We start from the raw sequence: 21,267 nt of genomic DNA on the forward strand, positions 1-21,267 counted from the left end.
CACAGAGATCACACTTTTTCTTCATTCTGATGTTTGATGTGAATATTAACTGAAGCTCTTGACCTGAATCTGCATGATTTTTTGAATTGCGCGACTCATTAGATAACGGCATGAATGTGCAGGTGTACAGGTGTTCCTAATAAAGTGGACGTAAGCATATATTTTTAATACAGTATCTGAATCAATTTAGTTTTTTATACATAACTTGGCTTATGCTTATGAATAAATACATGTTTTGTTCATATTTATAAGTACAAAGTCAAAAGACATTTTGAAGTGAATATATGCACTGGAAGTGTATTAAATAACAAAAACAAAAGTGTCCGTATACTTATTTCCCCTCACTTTATCTGCCCCAAAGCATTAAATAAGCCTCCGACTACAACCATACTCAGCATTTATGCTCCAACAGTTTTATTCATAAAATAATGCATTGAGAACTCAATATGAACAGCTAACGTTTAGAACATTAAATTATTGTGCATACAAAAAATAATGTCATTTGAGAAGAAAAAAATTGTTTGATCAAACACCATGATAAAAATGCATAGTTATATTTTATATACCTAAAAAAAAAGACTACATCATCAGTCTAACAATATCCAAATTGTATTAAAGGCACTTAGACTAAATCAGGAACATTTTTTTATCATTCACTTTAAAGCCAGTGGCTCTATATCCAAAACCAAGTACAAACGGTTTAGCACAAAAATGCAAAATGTAATACATCTTCTAAAAACTGTAAAAATTACTCTGCAAAAAATGTATTGTCTTTTATATACTGTGTATAAATTATGTATTTCACAAAAAGTTTACTAGAAATATTAAACATGTATTAAAGTGATTTTTAAACCTTCGTTCATGAAAAATGTGGACATAAATATTATAAATATGTGGTCTGAGATGCAATTAGTCCTTTAACCTTCTTTTCAGTTATTGTATGAGATCAATAAAAGTCTTCATTAATAAAAGTTTTTTTAATTCATTAATTATATGGCCCCTTTCATCCTAACCAGTCTGTGAAATAAAAAGTATGGAATTTTTAAAATATATAGGAAATGTTTTAAAAGAATTTAAAAGAAAAAAAAGAAACACAAATTTTCTAATACATTCAAAAACAATACCTTCATATTCTTATTAAAAACCTGTTAAAACATTACTATTTGCTAAAGAGAGTTTCATTCATGTGAAAAGCATAAATCTATTTCTCATTTTATTTCAGCTTTCCCTTATTCATATGCTATTTTCTTAATATAGTCTTTATGATATAAATACATGTTAACATTGTAATGCTAACAATACAGCCAGGGATTTTTAAACCCTATAGGCTCAACATGTTTCCAGTTTAATAGTATAAGACACCTGATACCAGATTGTCTTTGTGTAATTATGCCAGTGAGCACAAAGATGGTTCAAAGACAAAGAATACGTTTTGGCAGACATTCAGGTTTTGGCTAGAGTGAAAGCGTTTCAAGGGACGTAGAAAAGTTGACTGTCGTGGTCATATACAGGACCTCAAACTTAAAATGGACCAGTTAAGTAAGTATATTTAGTAAGGATACACTGATATCAGAGTTTTGAGTAAAGTGTATCTGATATGAATTCTCTCAGACACTGATTCGACTCTCTGAAAGCTTCAGCTGAGAAGTTATGAGACATTTCCGAGGCATTCTGGCGATGTGCTGTAAGAGTGCTGAATCAGTCGTCATGGAGATTTTCCTTGCCATGTCGCCTCTGGGTTGCTCATTAGGGGTCTCGATCTAAGCCCAGATTTCTGTCAAGCTCATCTGTGACAATGTCTACTGTCAAAAGTGCTATACAAATAAAATGTATTTGAAAAGTGTATAAAGTACCACGGTAGATTGGATTGGAAAATTTGTCAAATGTGATCCAATATCAGTCCAGCGTTTTTAAGGTCAGTGTTGGCTGTAGACTCAAAATCTCAGCGCTGGATCTGGGCATCTTTAGTATCCAAGGCAGTCCAAAATAGACTAATACCTGCATTTTACGGGCCAAGAGATAGTTCAGCCAAAAATTCAGCCTGTTTCGGCTGACCCATTAAATTGACTATTTATTAGACAGCAATTCATCGCCATTTCTTGTTAGCAGATGCTCACTGGGATGTAATAATACATATATTAATAAAAGTACCTCAGCTGTAGGTTCAGTACTAACGATAAGGAGTTAAATATGTCACCTGGAGAAAACAGTGGCAAATGAGACTATTCTCACCTTATTCCACTTTCTCCAGATTCAATCAACAAGAAGAACAGACTGATTTATACTTTTAACACATTCAGCTACAGTTAATATGAAGCTAGTTTGAGAATTTCACGCAGGTCAAACCAGATCAAACCAAAAGTGGTTCAAACTTGGCTGAAACCTGATCATTCTCTTATTATAATCATAGTAGGATTGTCAAAGTTCCTATAAGATCCAAGCAGCTGCTATCTTAATCATTTCTGTGCATTTTCCACTACTCCCTTTACTTCATCTTTCTTAAAACACAGTTACTTTTGGGCCTGATATGGCCAACTACTGCTCCCTGAAAATCGGAGGTGTGTATCAGTTAATCAATTAATGATTGATCATTCGGTCAACACTGACGATTAGGCCGTGATTCACCCAAAGGAGCCCTGTGATGAATTACAGGCCAACGTGGCTAAGAACAGGAATAAGAACGTTAGAACCAAAACCAGCATCAACAGCTGCCACAGCTCCAGGCATCACCGCTCACGTCCTTGCTGTTGAGTTTGAAGCTGTCAGTTACGCTGTCTCTGAACACGGGCCCTCCGTGTCTCAGCATCAGCTCAGCTGCCATTTTATTAAACGCATCGTCCACGTTGCTGGAGTCTTTGGCAGATGTTTCGATGGCGCTAATGAAGTCCAGCTGGTGCGCCATCGCCTGAGCTTCCTCAAAAGAAACATCACGCTCTTCGGTTAAGTCCGATTTATTACCTGTTTGAACAGAAACACACTGGAGCTGAAATCAACGTCCTTAATGCAATAGTTTGACAAAAACTACCCCAAAGCTGATCAAGCAAGTTTTGGGGCAAAACATTAGCATTAAAAGGAGACTAATGTTGCTAAAAAGTAATGGAAATCTACTTCACCCAAGACATATAAATAACTTATAACTATTACTATAAATATAAATATAACTTATAAAAACATATAAATATAAATAACATATAAGAACATCCAGTTCTTTAGTAGTCACACAGACTTGCTGATATGGTTTAGTGTAACTTACTGTAATCTATAAACTTTCACCTTGTACCTGAATGATGTAACATTATGGAGAAGCTGTTTTCCCTTTGCACACTTTTGTTCACAATCATCTCCGAGAGCACAACTTTCAAAATGTAAATGCAGAATTACACCAGAAAACAGGAACTGATGGCAGTTCCCACCCAGCAGCCAGCTCTTCCCTATCATATGACACATGAAGCCAGCCAACCGCATCTTCCGAACTGCTGCTCATGCTGTGTCACAGGGCAGCGTAACACACTCACAGGAAAGTGCTTTCTACCCTCTTCCACACACAAGCTCACAGATGCTGACAGCTGTGTTGCTCTGATTGACAGGGGGTAGACAGTATGCCGTCCCTTCCAACCAGACATCATGGCCAACTTTGCTCTCTATACTATTAACAAGAAGATTTATAAAAATATCTAAAAAGTTTTCACTGACCTATTAAAAGGGTGGCAATGTTTGAGCCGCCATATTTCTTGACGTCCTCCATCCATTTGGGTACAGCCATGAAGGATGCTTTCTTGGTGATGTCGTATGTGATTATGGCGCCATTTGTGCTGCGGTAGTAGCTCTGTGTGATGGTCCGAAACCTCTCCTGCCCTGCCGTGTCCCAAATCTGCAACTGTTCAACAAGAATGAATCATTCATTCTTTCATTCATTCATGCATTTTCAGTAACCCCTGCAACACTGGACACAAGGGATATTCACCATGGATGGTTCGCCACACCAGTGCAAGGCAACATTCACACACTCATTCACACCTAGTGGCAATTTAGAAGAGCCAATCCACCTACTGGACAATGGGAGGAAACTGGGGAATCTGGAGGAAACCCACATGAACACAGGGAACTCCGTACAGACAGTAACCCGAGCTCAGGATCAAATGTAGCACAGTTACAATGGTGTTTAATAGGAGAAAAAATAATAATAATAATCTCAAACATATGTAATAATGATCAAGTTTTGCTATTGATTCCTAAAGACAGACTAAACTACTAAAGCTTTGCTGTAATGTTCTCTTTAAGTAGACGTGAAACAAGGGCTAAATTCCACAGCACCACTATCAGCAGGTAGACTAACAGCATTGTGGGTAATGTAGGAAACTGTTAATGTAAGTGCAAGTAGACCAACATGGCAATGAAAGAAGCTGACTCAAAATTTCATTACAAAATAAATCTTGGATGTCACTAATTATAAAGATTAATATGCGAGTTGTTCAGATTGGATTTTTTCCTTTAAGGAGTGTAAAGACTGTAGTGGCTTTAGGAGACGAATATCACAATTTTATCATACAATTTAACATTTCAGATTAGTTTTCATTTTTAATCCACATAAAGAATTATGATAATACCCTGGATGAATAGTTTAGCAGCTATCATGATATGAAAGTTTACTGGATCAGAGACTGATTCCAATCCCAGTGAGTTCACTTGTCTGAATGGTTTTAAGATTCTCTAGAACCATTTATAAACCAAAAATGTGCTGATGTTCTGCTGAGTCATCCATTACTTCCTCTCTCACTCTCTCTCACACACATACACACACACACACACACACAGCAAACTCACATGATGCCTATGTAAAGTCAGATAAGGCAGTATGAGCACCAGGTCTTCTCTGTGGTTTAGCAACTGAATTGCTCTTAGTGATTAACCGGAGAGAGGCGTCATCATCAGAAGGCCACGCCACCATGACACTTGTGGTGAAAAGGATCAACTCTGCAGAGTTCACTGATCATTCTGACACACTGTAATCATCTGAAATTACACAGCAGCTTGAAACCTGATGCTGCTGCACCCAAGGCTCCTTTAATATCACTATAAAATCTTTTGTTTAAATGTTTTTTTCCTTTTATATTTATTAATGAGTATAATTTTAAAATTCTAAATTATATCCATTATATCAATTAAGATGCATAATAATATTTTATTTCTTTAATTTTTCTTTTGTAAAGTTTCCAGTCAACGTCACTTGACGATTCAAAGAATCGAGACTGCCTTTATGATTCGTATCGGTTCACTGAACAAACGGAGCTTTGACTCGTTTGATTCCACACACACACACACACACACACACACACGTACTAAAATAACACCAATAACAACTGTTTATGTAATGAATTTCACTATTCACTTGTTTCATACTGTCATTTCTACATGACGGTTTATAGTTATGGCTTATCACTAGCTCTCATTATTACTATGATAAGAGTTAGCCTAGCAACAACACATGTACAAATAATAATCTGCTGAAACACACAACCAAGCTATAAACACACGGTTCTGACAGACAGTGTACAAACCTAACAAAATGCAAACATATGTAAGAAATGGTTATAAACTTAAAAAAAAAAACAAAAAAAAAAAAACAAAGAGGCAACTGACATAAACCAGTCCCTGAATCGATTTGCCGGAACGACTCGTTCAAAAAGAACCGATTCGTTTGCTAGACACCAACCTTGACTCTTTTCCCCTGAATTTCCATCGTCTTCATTGTAAAATCCACTCCGATTGTGTTGCCTTGCCTTTCGATGAAAGTGCCCGTCTTAAACCGCTGAACCACGCAGGTTTTCCCCACACCGACATCCCCCACCAAAACTATTTTGAAGACGAAATCATAACTGTCGTCTGTTTCTAGTAACGACATGGCAGCCTGCGGTGTGTAACAGATAATGTGGGTTAAATCAGGTGGAAAGATGTTTCAGTGTGAGTGTGTGTGAGTGTGTGTGCGCGCGCTGTAAACACTACACAGGCAAAAACAAAGTGACGTGGATAAATTGGCACCTGCAGAAACTCGCTAACCCGGAAAACAGAGCGGACGTGAACGTGTTTATTTTTTAAATGAGTCCCGCCCCCTGTGTTGTGATTGGCTGGAAGCTCACACAGAGGATTGCACTGTTATTTCACTGATATGAAGAGGTCATTGAATCACACGTCATGTGGGAAAATTCGAGAAAACGTCCCATTGTTCTGCATTAAAACATTAGCGTTTAGTTTACTAGATAAACATGTCTGTTGCAGTGGCAGATGTTGCAGCTTATTTGTCATTTCTTACAAACTGAAATAAACTGAAATTCCTCGGAAGTACGGCATGTTCCTGTAGCAAGATGCGGCTTTTTTCCCACAATATTCCACTTTCGACTTGGAATTCCCAAACAGAGGTGGACCTGATGGGTTTTCCCAGTCTGACTGTCACCACATGACGTGATGTAACAAACCAGACACGTCACCAGCGCTGCCATCTTTGCAACCAAGTACAATAATGTTCAACATGTCAAACATGATGTCTCTGACAAATAATAATAATAATAATAATAATAATAATAATAATAATAATAATAACAATAAGCTCTGACAAAACAAACATAGAATACCACCTGTTTTAAATGAAATTAAAAAGTTTAAGCCAAACAACTGATTTACATAAAAAAAAAAAGATTTTTCTTGTTTTGTCAAAAGCATAATTTTATTAATGTAAATATGTAATTGCATAAGTCAGAGGATACAAATAATATTATATGAAGGCATCTTACCAAATTTCATTATGTGTATACAAAACTTAGTTACTGTTATAATCAGATGAACTATTGACACTGGAGCAACCAAAAAAAGAACAACATTCAGAAACCGGGTGGGAAAAAATAAGTACGCCCTATAATTCAGTAACATGTAGAACCGCCTTTAGCAACAATGACACTTGAAGTAAACATTTTCTGTAGGAGTTTCAGTCTCTCACATCATTTTGTAGAAATTTTGGCCCACGCTTCTTTACACCACTGCTTCAATTCATTGTTGTTTGAGGGCATTAGTTTATGCACAGATCTCTTAAGATCCCACATCTCAGTGGTGTTGAGGTCTGGACTTTGACTTGGCCATTCCAACACCTTGATTTTTTTTCTTTATTTTTAGCCATTCAGATGTTGATTTGCTGCTGTGCTTGGGATCATTGTCCTGTTGCATGCCCCAATTTTGGCCCAATTTAAGCTGCTGGACAGATGGCCTCACTTTTGTCTCAAGAATATTCTGGTATAAAGCAGAGTTCATTGTTATCTCAATGACTGCATGTTTCCCATGGCCTGTGCCTTCAAAACAAGCCCAAATCATCACCCCTCCACCACCATGCTTGACAGGTGGTATGGGGTGTTTGTGGTGATATGCTGTGATTGGGTTTCACTAAACATGGTGCTATGCATGATGATCAGACATCTCCATATTGGTCTCATCAGTCTAAAGGATATTGTTTCAGAACATTTATGGTTTGTTCAGATGCAATTTTGCAAACCTAAGTCATGCTGCCATATACTTTTTGGAGACAAAGGGCTTTTTCCTAGCCACACTTTCATGAAAGGCATACTTGTTCAGTCTTTTTCTGAGTGTGCTGTCATCAACATAGATATTTAATGTGCTTACAGAAGCCTGTAGGTCACATGATGCTTGGGTTTTTCTTTATAGCTCCAAGCATTACATGGTTTGACCTTGGACTGAACTTGCTGGGATGCCAATGGGAAGATTGGCAACTGCCTTGAGGGCTCTCCATTTGTCCTTCTCACTGTAGAATGGTGAATTTTGGTGATGGCCTTATAACCCTTTCAAGGTTAATGAGCAGTTTCTCTGGGGTCATGGCTGATGTCCTTTCTTCATGACATGATATAGACACATACCTGAGGACTATCCAGTACAGAGTAACTGCAGTGTACTTGTGCTAATGTTGAGGTAGGAAAATTCACAGAATAGTACACAAAGTTTCAAGAAAAACAGGACTTTGTTGGACAAGTTGATGCATTGTTATAAGCCTCGGGGTGAAACCGATGATATTCGATATGGCTGACAATGTATGACAGCTAGTTAGTCTACTCACTTATTCATTCATTCAATAACAATGTGTGTTAGGCTAATTTGATGATAGAAATAAAGTCAGAAAAGTGCAATCAGATGGGAAATTGTGCAATCCTCCTGATTGTGGCACTGACATGCAGATGCTTGATTGTAGTAATGATGGTAAGTTTGCATTTGAAAAATATGCATCTGAAGGAAAATTCAGGGAGTGACTGCAGTGTAGTTCAGTAATAAATGCAAAGATAATACATAAATGTTTATATATGTGTGTTAGAGAGAGAGGGCCAGAGTAGAAATAGAAGAAAAAGATTGTTATATGTTGTTTATTGCTATTATATATATGTTCGGTTGTAAATTTGACAATTTAATAAAATTAATAAAAATTAAATAAAAAAAAATTAATAAAAAAATAAATAGAATAAACACTAGGTGGCAGTGTGTTCATTCCTCTAGCAACAGTATCCGCCGTAGAAGACCTCTGAGCGGAAGTGACGACAGAACCGCTGAAAGTTTAAATTTGACAACGGAAAAGCGGAAAAGGAGGCAGGTAAACACAAGCGTGTAATGTTAAAAAATAATATAGCTTAAGGCTTTAACTGCTATTTTATTATTTTTAAAATGGCGAAAGAGAATTTTGAAAAAGATGGTACAGTGTTTTTCTCATGTTTTAATTCTGCTGCGGTTTTTAGAAAGATAAGCTCGTTATCAGCAGTTGGTCAGCTAGCTAACGCTAGCTTTCAAATAGTTCCGTATTTTGCTTGTTTAATCTTCTTTCTTTCTTTCTTTCTTTCTTTCTTTTAACCTTTTAGATGACATTAAAGATATCAAGTTATTAACTTGCTTCCCTAGTAAAAGGAAGGGTGGTCAAATTTATATAGATGATAAATAAGTGGCAGGAATAAATCTTTTTATTTTTTTAGGAGCCATGATGGAGAATACGTTTCCAATATACAAGGTGGACGCCATCGTGCAGTTTTTTCGAACTGAAGTCTTGACAGGACAAGAGGCGAAACATTTTGCAAAAAGTGATGTTACTCCTAATCCAAAGGTGAGCCATCATGTTGACTCTTGCACAGATGAAATGATCTGCATGGCTGTGACTTAGATGCATGCACTTTCATTTTGCAGGCGGATGTCATCCAGAGACTGTACATGAGAATACTGCAGCTTGTGTATCGCTTCAGGCCTGAGTGCCATTACCTGGTGAGTGCAGCTGAATCATAAAAGAGATCTAGTTGTTGCAGAATGGCGTATAACAGAATTGTGGATGTGCCCTTGATATCAAAACTGCTGTTTCAGGGCATGTTGTCTCTGTCCCTTAGTGTTGCGGGTGCTTCCAGGAAAACAGTCAACAATGTTTTATGATTTGTAACTAGTCACAGCTTCATGATCACCCAATTATCCATCCAATAATGCTCTCTAGAAAGATGTACCCTACATGGCCAAAAGTATGTGGACACCTGACCCATATGTGGGTCTTCCCCAAACTGTTGCCACAAAGTTTGACGCACACAATCATACAGGATGTCGTTGTATGCTGTAGCCTTAAGATTTCCCTTCACTGGAACTGTTCCAGCATGACAATGCCCCTGTGTACAAAGCGAGCTCCATGAAGACATGGTATGACATGATTGATGTGGAAGAACTCGAGTATCCTGCACAGAGCCCTGACTTCAACCCCACTGAACACCTTTGGGATGAGCTGGAACTCTGACTGCACCCAGGCCTCCTCACCCAACATCAGTGTCTGCTCTCACTAATGCTCTAGTGGCTGAATGAGCACAAATCCCCACAGCCACACTCCAAAGTCTAGTGGAAAGCCTTCCCAGCAGAGTGGAGGTTATTATAACAGCAAAGGGAAACTAACTCTGGAATGGGATGTTAAAAAAACACACATGGGACTGATGGCCAGGTGTCCACAAACTTTTAGCCGTATAAACCATGTCCCGTGCCTGGAGGCAGGTCTTGCTCAACAGTAGAAGCTCACTTAGCAGTAAATGTGGTTTGTCTGAGTTTTTGGTTATGCATCTTCCTGCACGCTATTCACTTTAACAACTATCGCTTGAGGGGGGAAAAATGGTAGGCATTCATTCATTTTGAATAGCTAGGAATTTGTGCAAGGTAGCGGTTATGTGACGGACACATTAAAGAGGTGATTTCATGACTTGGGACTCTTCAATGCCCTATGCAATATGCCACCTCTTCATACTGAGTGAGAACACCATTTTGTCTTTTTACACCATCTAGGCTTCTCCATCAGTAAGAGTAAGTAAAAGGCAAGGCCCACAAAAAAAAAAAAAAATTGATTCATCTGGGTGTTGTAAATCATGTCAAGTGCTTCAACGTGATGTCACTCTGACTTCCTCTTTCAGAAGGAAATGTGTCAACATACGGCATCAAGTCACAGCTAAGAAGCTCTTCATGGGAACTTTAAAGTTGTGTGCTTTATGATAGTTTTTTCTGCTTTTTGCCGATGGTTTAGTAGCCCATTAGTGTTCGTTCTCTGTAGTCTGACTGATTTGCTTGCTTATAGAGACAAATAGGCTTCTATAAATTAGTCTTGAGTAAAATATGTATTAATTAGAACAATTGTGAGAATGTGCTTCATTTTTAAGCAATATTTAGGCTACAGTAACACGGCAGGCAAAAGTGGCCCCAGTACAATCTTTTTCTTCAAATATGACAGATTTGTTACTTTTATGGCTCTGTGAACAGCAAAAAACATTGAATCTGACATTTTCATTTCTGATTTTCGGTATGTATCAGATACTGGCCATGTGACCTCTATCTGAACAGGTAGGTCGGAAATCATGTGACTTTTACATCTATCCAACTCGATATTCGTCATACTTTCACTCTACCAGGAAGGAAAGATGGAGGATGACAGTGAAGGAGGATTTCAGTGGCAGGATAGTGAGGAAAGAGGACCTCAAACATTTTGGGTGATGTTACTGTGCAACTGCTCTGTGTTTGATGAGATCTCAATAGAAATGGCCAACTGCGGTCAAAGGAGAACCTGGCTACAGTGCCAAAGGAAAGTTAAAAGTTTAAAAGCAAAATTTAAAGGAACCAAGGACACGAGCCAGAGAAGTGCCCATGGTCGAACAATGTGCCCTTTTTACAGCGAGCATGAACGCATCATGTGACTCATTGTTCCTTTGGTCAGTTCAGGTCAGTGTAGGAGCGTGATCTGTTCAGACTAATGTCAGATACAGGCCACATTCAGAACGTAATGTGAACAGATTTGGTCAGTAAATTGAGTTTGGGCTACTTTTGCCTGCTGTGTGAACGTAGCTTTAGTCTGTCAGATATAAGGGTGTGTTGTATCTTTCCTTTCAAGACAATACGATGTACATCACAGCGTGATCAACAATACAATGTACATGTATGAAATGTGTGATTTAAAGCAGCCATAATTTAATACAATGATTATATTGAATACAGTGATGATCATGGGATTTTTAAAGCAGTGGCAAACTTAAGTTAAATATTATCTTCTCAAGTGTCTGCGGTGAAATTAATATCAACTGCAAAAGAAAAAATTTACATTTTAGTCTGTTATTTTAGCCTTTTTTTCTGTCTGATTTGAGTTTGGCATAGTGCTGGGCGATATGATATAATATCAGTACTGTGAAAAATTACAATACACTTTTCTTAGATATCACATGTATCATATTTTGTAACAATCACAAACTCTGATTATAAGCAGCTGGTTAAAGATTATTTCCCCCTTTTCAGTGTTAAATAATCAGTTTTTGTAGCCGTTAAATAAAAACATCATTAATATCAGTCAAATGCAGCACTGCATTGCTTGCAGTTTGTTAGCAAACCTGTCCATCATGACACATTTATTGTATTGTAGAAACGTTTTCAAGTATAATGAGTAATATATTTTTCGTCATATCACCCCCTCCTTGTTTGGTGGGGCTACATTAGCTGTAGGTAACACCATGTCTGAATCAGAATTGGCACTGGAGTGACTCCTTTCCTGCTCAGGTGCTTACTGAACTGATGCAGCTAGCATTTGTAGTGTTTCGTGTTCACCATTTGCAGTGCAGCAGTATGTGCGGTTGTGGTGAGAAGTGGCACGTTTTTAGTGGCCGAGTGAGTGCACCATGCTGATGGAGAATCTTCTCGATGTGTGTAGTGGCGTAATAAACAGAACTCTGGTTAATTATGCAGTGTGTGCTGCAAGGCAGTTAAGTGTTGAAAGCTCATTTTAATCCTAAAACACTGCCTGTTAACAATTTCAGCATTTCACTAAGAAATGTAGCTTTTCAAATCATCTGCAAAGCAGGAATTTAGGGTGTTTAACTTAATAAAATGCAGTTAAATAGGTATGCTTCTTGAATCTAATCAAGGTCAATGCTTAAGTGACAGAAATTCAATATACAATTTTTTTTTTTTCTTTTCTCATTTGGAAAAACTCCATATTGAGGAGGGCTTTAAGTGATGGACATTTAAATTAAAGTAATTTATGGGCACCGTGTGTGGCCATCAGACTGGGTCGGTGAATGAGCCGTGGCATACAGCTCCTCAAGGCTCCTCATAAACTAGTAATTAAAAGCTGTGTGTGTGGTTTAAGTTTTACTGATAGAGAAGCCAAGATCCAATTAAGATCTTAACCGTATTGTAAATATTGCAAACAGTGCCTCGGTTCCAGCTGGTGAAATTTTACACTCCACATATATTAACATGTGGCATTCAGGAGTTTTATCATGCTGATTGGAACACTGGAAGAGTGCATGACACGTAAATTTGTGTTGATTTATTATTATTATTATTATTATTTTCTCCCTACCTTATGATCCAGCTGATTGTGTTGGATGATTCTGATGATGACAATCCATGAAAATGGAATTTCTGAAAATTTTGAGGATAGTTGGGATAAGTGATTAGTTTTGTGTTTAACCTAAGCAGATTTTACAATGCAGGATTTCAGTCCAGGTTGTTACTTCTTGTTATTCAGAAATGTCTGCATGAATATTATTATTTGTTGTTGTTGTTCTTAAATACCCAGCCTTGTTTGTTCAATTACCTTTTAACAGGCACCTCTGTCAGAAAATCTCCAATACCCAATGTTACATGAGTGGTCCACACCAGTCTTGAGTCTCTATGTATGCATGTAAGTGGAATTTTCATCCCCTTCATCAGCTGCAGTAAAATTAGTGTCAGAATTTAATAGAAACTTGAAATGTTCTTTCTCTCTCTCTCTCTCTCTCTCTCTCTCACACTTTTCTTTTAGGTGCCAGTTTTTGCCAGTGTGCCATGTGTATGACTTTTCACTGAATGACCTGCTTAATCCTAGTAAGCAAATGTTTTGTTTAAGATGTTTAAAGTGTTGCCATAAGTATTAAATCAAATCAAAAAGTCAACAGAAAAGCGTTCGCCCTATGGTCAGGAGTTTGTGAGTTCAGATCCTGACGAGACCTCTGCTGTGGCCAGGAGTCCAGGAGAGTAAAATTGGCCATGCTCTCTGGGTGAGAGGGGTGGCATACCCTTTCTCATCTGTCGATCACAGAGAGACTGGCCAATTGTGGGTGTCTGTAAGGTCGTGTGTGTGGAAGAGGGTAGATAGCGCTTTCCTGCATGTGTGTTACTTTGCACTGTGATGCGACATGAATAGCAGTTCAAAAAAGATGCACTTGGTTGGCTTCATGGCTTCATATAGTCTTGGAGGAAGCATGTGTTTGCCTTCGCCCTTCTCATTGGTAGCAGTCATGTGATCATTTATCATGGATTCCTCGCATTTTACCCAGCCACATTAAAAATTGAATTTAAGATATAAAACCAATGCTGTGTGAACAAATTGCTGTGATCTGGATAGATTCTGGACCTCATCAGGGTCATTTTTTTGAGACTGAGGAGGTGGTCAGTGGCTAAGACAATCATCAAGCTTTCATGGTAAAGCAGCTTCATATGATGTGCAAAAATGCTCTGCTTCCATATGCATTGTTTTTAATGAGATGTACAGTGCAGAGTTTGAGAGGTCTATATGTCAGGTCAGGATTTTCTTCCTTGTGTGTATGTGATGAAATTGTGTGATTTTCGATAAGCAAATAGGTAACCAGCAGTATGCACGTCTGTTTCATAGTTTCTTCTTGGCCTTCGTGTTGCTTCAGGAAAACATCTACAGGAAGAGCACTGTGGCTATAGAAACAATGTGTTCTCGCAAGTTATTTAGCACGAGTGCTAAATAACAAGTTATTTAGTCAGTCATGATTTGTTCTTCTCACTTTAACCTTTGCTTGTCTTATTCCAGAGCCCAAAAGAACAATCACTATTTTGAGTGGAATCCAAAATTTCCTGCACTTTAGGAAACAGAGGTTGGAAATAATTGCAGGCCATCAGCAGGCTTTTGTAAGTTCTTTGTAAATTATAAACACGACTACATCTGGGCATTGCATCAGGAATATGGTATCATTGTTTCAGGAATGTAGAATTGATTGTACTAGCTTTTAATTTAAAAAATGATCTATTACATTTTGCAGTCTTAAAAAGAATGCAATTATTGCTTAACATCAGGGTTTTGTTATTCAGTTCTGTCTATCATATTTTGTGCTTTTTCTCTGCATATTCCTAATTTTATTTGTTAATTTTTTTTATTTGTTTACTTTGTGTCTTCATCTAAATTGATGCTTTTTGTAATCTTAATTGCTTTGTAAAGGAAACAGTAGGTTAATATTACATTAAAAGTGCCTGAGAACAATAACTTAATCTAGTTTCCATAACAGTTTTATAATACTTTGTGCAATATCATGGTTACATTGTGGTTTACAATATTGAGGCAATAACTGTGATGTGAAAGTCTTTGTTCACTTCCCTCTTACTACAGCGTGCAGATATGGATAAACTTCAGTATTGCACAAAAGGCATTAAGGAAGCTGAAAAGAAGATAGAGAAACTGATGTAGGTACTCCTTTCATTCTTGAACACTGAAAGATTTTTGCCAAAATGTGTGGTCTCCATTCAATCTACGTTACTATATTAGATATTTAGTTATGACCCATTCCAGTGTCAAGGTTTTGTAATATTTACAAACGTTCTTGCTCAGGACAATCCCACCAGAGCAGCAAGCAGAGGCTAAAGAACTGGCTGCAGCCCTCACAGAAGTGAAAAATGCTACCATGCAAGAAACCCAGGAAGTGGTAAGATCTCTCAAAGCTTGCAGTGTGAAATTCAGTATGCTGGTGTAGAAAATGTTTTTTTGCTTAATTTTTGAAGGGGAGCACAAGGCCCTTTTCCGCCACCTTGAATCAGTTTCATCTTGAACCATTCTGCACTTTTCCTCTAAAAAGCGCTGATTTGGGGCTAAGGCATCAGCGCTTTGGGGTTGGTGTAATTCGTCACAAATAATCATTTTATGTGGGTTTTTGCAATTTATCAATTAATTAACAATTGAGAAAGCAGCAACTGCTACAAACTAAAAGGGAGTTTCACTGCCAACACTAACACACAGCCAAAAAAAAACAAAAAACATGTAACTGATGTCCATGATTGTCTTTGCTGTGTACAGCTACTCAAGGATTTGATTTAAAATGTTCTCAAAGCCAGAAGTAGAAAATACTCCACTATTATTATCTACAGGCTATGGGTGTTAAACCTCAGCAGCTGATGACCTAATGGTTCCTAATTTAAAAAAAAAAAAAAAAAAGTGAGCAAACTGATATTGTGTTGGTGGTGAAGGGAACCCACAGCTCTGTACTGTGCTGTTACAAACTGCTTAACACTAAGTGCCTCTTCTGTTTTTTCAGAATGCCCTTAATGAACAGGTTGCAGAGTGCAAAAGAGAAATCGCAGAACGGTCACAGAAACTGGTATGTACAAATCAGTTCCAAAATAATATCCCTAAGGATCCTAAATCCATGGCTGCACTGCTCAGTGCCCAGAAGACCAGTATTAACCTAATTAGGCAGCAAAGTATGAATAATTGGTGGCTAATCTTGGGTGAAGCCTACGTAAGCTTTACCCTCAGCCGTCACAAGGCAGATGGAGCTTGTCCATCCTGTGTAGCTTTTTATTTAACTATGCATGTGTTTTTATTCTGAATGGGTTAAACAATCCCAATTCTTGGACAGAAGGAGGTGATTTAAGCGTGCTTATTGCATATTATAGTCTTTATATATATATATATATATATATATATATATATATATATATATATATATATATATATATATATATATATATATATATATATATATATATATATATAATACTCAGTTTTGCTGGGTATTTAGTATAACACTTAGGTTTGGTATTGTACAAATATTTTACCTTATATGGAGTGCCCTTTAAGAATTTACCCTTAACTTCATATTCAACCTTATATTGATTGACCTATTTACATCATATTCTGCATTTTTTGAACTATAAGTTCTGCTGGAGTGTAATTATGTTTTTGCACTTGGTCCGAATACTTGACTCCACACTCACGACCAATTGTGGGCTTGTTTCAGGTAGTGGCTCATAATTGCAGTTTGTTGTTTACATAGATGAAATCCTTCCAACTTGGGCTTGTCTGTGCAGGTCCATACATCACTTATGTGCATGCAAAATGGCAGGCACTAGATTCATCCGTTTTCTGTTTTATTATTTTCCTGTAGTACCAACAGGAAAAACAAAACAGCGATTTTTAGATACATGGCATGTCATCATGCAGGAATACCTGCAAATGTAGAGCTGATGTTTTATAAAAGAAGATTTTTAGCCATGTAGGTCGGCACGAGACTTTCATGATGCATTTTTAATGATGCTCTCAGTGCAAGCACTCATGCCACAAAAGTCAACTAATTACAGTGCTCCAGTCCTGTGAACATCTGGTTTTATAAATCAGTAACCATAACTCTTTCCCCTGGCATCACAAAAGTAGAAACAGTAAGTAATGTGACAAATTGAACCAATCACAATACTCGGCCTGCTGTGAAGCAAATCCCAGGCCACCATCTTCAGGAGACTTGGTTCTCTTAACCGCTCCCGGGCTCAAAAACAGCGCTCACACTTCACCAATTATAAGAACCAACCCTAAGCCTTGTTCATAGGAATTTGTCTATTTTACTTCTAACACTAATTTCAGCTCATGAAGGCCTTAATACACAGATCATGAGCTGAAGCAGGTGTGTTGAATGAGGGAGAATGCTACATTCTGAAGTCCTGTGCCATAGCTACACGGTTATACAGTCTAGGGTTGGTTAGACCACTGTAAATGATGTATAGTCCCAGCTGAATGTATTGGAAAGGCAATGCCATGTACTTCGTTTTTGGTATACACTGAAGACATTTGGGTTTGAGCTCAAAAGATGAATATGAAACGATGGATCATAATTTCAGCTTTCATTTCCCTGTACATTACATCTACACTGTAACATTGGTTTGACCTACTTTCAATTCCACGACGCTACTCCAATGTCTGTTTTCTGCAATAGATAGTAGATCTGATGCATTTGCATACAATGAACATAAAGTTCTCTTTATGAACTATACTCTTTATGACTCTATCTTAAATAGTTTTTCCTTTCTACAGAGCCAGAGGAAGCTAGATGTGGCCACTCACAAAGACGAAATAGCCAAACTTAAGTCTCAGATTGTTGAGTCTCCTGAGGAGCTCAAGAATGAGATGGAGAAGATGAAAGAGAGCATAAAGAATATCAAGATCTCAAAAGTAGGTGGTTATGCAAGGTATGAAGGTTGCATGTGTGAATGTGTAGGCTTATACACCAAATACACCCAAATATCATCCCCTTGGCTGTAGAAGGTATAATGACAGTTCTTCTGTGGTCCTAAGTGTTTGAAATTCCTGGCGTTTCTATTTAACGTAGATGTATTACCTTGTATATAATGTGTATGTTTAAAATGTTGGAGTACAGAGGTGGAACAGAACCCTATGCCTTGTTTGCGTGTAACTGCAGGAGCTGGCAGATGAGACGCTGGTGGAGCTGCAGATTAAGGTGCAGTGTGCTAGCCAAGGCGAAGCAGAGATTCAAGTAATACTGAAACAGCTGCATGACCTGCAGGCCAGCATGTGCAAGACTAACCAACAGAAGGAAGAGGTAAATCTGCACACTTCCTGCATTAGGCCAAGATGATCTTATTTTTGTCAACCTCAGTAAGTTAGATTTAAATAACTCCCGAAATAGAGAACAAAAAATTATGGCATATAAATTGGGTTACACTTACTGTGTAACTAGGACGAGTGTGATGTGCAGAAAGTGAGGCGCACCGAGTAGCTAATTTTTGTAGGCAGTGACATGAAAAAGAACAGCCTTGTCCTATTTATGCAGTGGCTTCTGTATGCAATTACAGAGTACCAAGAGGTTTGTACAGGAGACACTTTTCAGAACCGAGATGGACCACACAAACACAGATCCAATTTCAGTACAATATCCAATAGTGATTCAAAGCTGACATTCTCACAGCAGCTGAGCCTGTTGTGCATTCATACAAAAAAAATGCTTCAGTAGATTAGAATGGAAAATGTCCAATCCAATTTGTGATCCATTACAAGCCATTTAACAGACATATCAGTATACCACCAGCACTGGTTTGAAATAAAATATTAAAATATAGCAAACACAGAAGCTGCTCGGTACAAGAAGTAAATTATTGCAGTTGCATATTTTGCACTAAATTAGCATGGTTAATTAAAGATATTTGTTTAAATTAGAAGACGTATTTAACATAATATTTAACATGATCAGCAGATCAGTTGCCCCCAAAATGGGACATTTTAAATATGCATGGTAACGTTTTGCGTGGATATTTATGGGTGATTGGACAGTGACATTTTGTCTGACGACGCTAGTGTATGTGTACAGGTCCAGAATCTGGTGGCTCTCTACGAGTCCCTGCAGAAGGAGCTAAAGGGCCTGAGCAATGAAGAGGGCCAGCTAAAGAGAGGTCTCGCCATGAAACAAGACAAACAGTCCAAGCAGCAGATTCGTCATCAGAAAAAGAAGGAGCTCAAGGACCAGCATGTCCAAAATATACTTGGGTATGAATTGAGGCTGAATGATTGTTATTGATGATTCACACACACACACACACCCACACACACACACACACACACACACACACACACCCTTTCATTCTGGACGGTAGGTTTTTCCCTCAAATGTCAAAGGTTAAGCATGTATTGTTTTTCTTTGTGCCAAGGCAATATGACAAAGTTCATGAAAAACGTGAGGAAATCGTGGATCGGATAAAAACCATCACCCGAGAGACCACGCAGTTCAAGGCAAAAATGCAGAAGCTCCGAGATACCTGCAACCAGAACAGTGAAAAAGCTCAGGTACGCACTTCTCTTAGCTGCTGTGTAAGTCTGTGTAAGTTCTTGGAGAACTCTTAACATTTTTTACAGTGCACAAAATGTTATTTGTATATCTACAATGTCATAGCTTAAATTTTTTCACAAAAATCATACTGGCACAAATAGCCCAATATCTTTTTTTGACCAGCCAATAAACTCAATTATTATTAAATTTTTATCGGTAATTTAATAATAGTAATACACTCAGAAAAAAGGGCACTAAACTATTCCTTCGTGCTGGTGTGGTACCCTTTTTTTTTTTTTTTTGTGTGTGTTTTGTTTTGTTTTGTTTTGTTTTTTTGTTTTGTTTTGTTGTATCATTAATATGTATTAATATTCACCTGGGAACGTGGATACAGTGTACATTTTTTTTCCCCTCCCCTGAGTGTATGAACAGATTAACCAATCAGACAAAGGTACAATGTTAATCCAAGTGCCTCTGCCGTGATGCATCCAATAGCGTCCCTTAATGATGCAGTCATTCTCTTGTTTTCTGTTTTGGCTGGTTCTTTAGGGAGGGTGTGTGTGTGTGTGTGTGTGTGTGTGTGTGTGTGTGTGTGTGTGTGTGTGTGTGTGTGTGTGTGTGTGTGTGTGTGTGTGTGTACGTACGCGCTACAATTCTACATGCAACTACAGTGTTTATCTTTGAGTCACTTACACCTTTTGAAATGAGATTTGATTGAATCTGTGTTTTTCCTTTAAGGCCATCTACGACCGGCTGCTCACCACGCTGGAGCAGTACCACAAACGTCTTGAAAATCTAGTGATGGAGGGCAGTGCTGACATCATGAAGATGAAAACTAATTTCTAAACCACTTTTGGCAAATGGTCTTTTGTCTCTGTACCTTTTTCAAATGTTTGTCATATGTAAATTTTTGTCTTTTGCCAGGAATAAAATTAAATAAACTGTCACTTTTGGTACATAACACCACTAACTTTTTAGTGATTAAGCTCATGGTGGTGCAGTGGGTATAGCTTTGCTGCCTCACAGCTCTAGGGTTCTGGGTTTGATCCATGAGTTTCCTTCAGGATCTGTGATGTCCTCGTACTGTCCACAGAATGCAGTCATGTGGATTGGCTATGCTAAATTCCCCCTAGGTGTGAATGCGTGTATGCATGGTGCTCTGTGATGAACTGGCATCCCATCCGGGGTAAATTCTCCTGCCTTTAGCCCTGTGTTACCGGTTTAGGCTTCAGATTCACCATGAACCTGATCAGAGTAAAGCGGTTACTGAAAATGAGTGAGTAAATGGTTTTTCTTCAAATCTGTTTTTTTTTTTTTTTTTTTAATGCCATTGTAAAGATAATCAAACAGATTACAGAGCTGTAAGGCTTTACTATTCATTATACTATGCTCTATAGACTATAAGATTTTATGCACATATGTGTATGCATAGTGTGTACATGAAAACATTCCTATAAATTTAACTGGTGTGCTATAAACAAGCAGATGAGTGACAGAGGAAAAGCTGTTGTGCTTGAGGGGACATTTTGCTACAGTGGTTTGGGTTTTAGAGAGAAGTCACTGCAAATGGATGCAAACTTCTGACTGATCCCCTTTATCCTGTGATGAATCATTTCTCTCCTGCTGGGTGTGGCTTCAGAAATGTTTCCAAAGTAAATATTCTTAAGATAATGTATTTATCATATATTTCTTAAAAAATAATAATAATAATTCACAATTTTTTTGTCACTAATTTACACTAGCGAAAGTGAAAGCTGGTAACTGGTAACATCCGCCCAGTTTTATTTAGATTATTTCAACACCATTTCTTCAGGGACATATTTCCCTGGAAGCCAAACAGAACGACGCCTTGGATTTGGGTTGCCAGATTGGAAAGAGTTAATCCTCCTAAATAAACAATGATTTA

At 37.8% G+C, this 21,267-nt stretch overlaps 2 protein-coding genes across 4 annotated transcripts; one reads left to right on the forward strand and one right to left on the reverse strand.

Annotated features, from left to right (window-relative positions):
* Nucleotides 1-391: 391 nt before the first annotated feature.
* rab43 (RAB43, member RAS oncogene family) lies at nucleotides 392-6,076 on the reverse strand. The gene is made up of 3 exons (XM_026932998.3): nucleotides 5,714-6,076; nucleotides 3,694-3,877; nucleotides 392-2,958 (listed from the first exon to the last, which is right to left on the reverse strand). The coding sequence occupies exons 1-3, from the start codon at nucleotides 5,900-5,902 to the stop codon at nucleotides 2,702-2,704; spliced, it is 630 nt and encodes a 209-aa protein (XP_026788799.1). The 5' UTR covers nucleotides 5,903-6,076; the 3' UTR covers nucleotides 392-2,701.
* Nucleotides 6,077-8,546: 2,470 nt separating this feature from the next.
* Nucleotides 8,547-20,612, forward strand: nuf2 (UF2 component of NDC80 kinetochore complex). 3 transcript variants are annotated; one of them, XM_034314044.2, is made up of 14 exons: nucleotides 8,547-8,638; nucleotides 9,012-9,139; nucleotides 9,220-9,294; nucleotides 13,140-13,216; nucleotides 13,337-13,398; nucleotides 14,354-14,451; nucleotides 14,927-15,000; nucleotides 15,146-15,239; nucleotides 15,846-15,908; nucleotides 17,615-17,752; nucleotides 18,000-18,140; nucleotides 18,906-19,081; nucleotides 19,243-19,378; nucleotides 20,100-20,611. In XM_034314044.2, exons 2-14 carry the CDS (start codon nucleotides 9,017-9,019, stop codon nucleotides 20,205-20,207), a joined length of 1,365 nt encoding a protein of 454 aa, XP_034169935.1. In that variant the 5' UTR covers nucleotides 8,547-8,638; nucleotides 9,012-9,016; the 3' UTR covers nucleotides 20,208-20,611. The 3 variants fall into 3 exon arrangements, with proteins under 3 accessions (XP_034169935.1, XP_034169936.1, XP_034169934.1); XM_034314045.2 differs by having other exon boundaries at nucleotides 8,584-8,634; XM_034314043.2 differs by having other exon boundaries at nucleotides 8,617-8,737; nucleotides 20,100-20,612.
* Nucleotides 20,613-21,267: the final 655 nt, after the last annotated feature.

This window comes from Pangasianodon hypophthalmus, chromosome 20, assembly GCF_027358585.1.
Source record: "Pangasianodon hypophthalmus isolate fPanHyp1 chromosome 20, fPanHyp1.pri, whole genome shotgun sequence".
NCBI classification, from domain to species: domain Eukaryota; kingdom Metazoa; phylum Chordata; class Actinopteri; order Siluriformes; family Pangasiidae; genus Pangasianodon; species Pangasianodon hypophthalmus.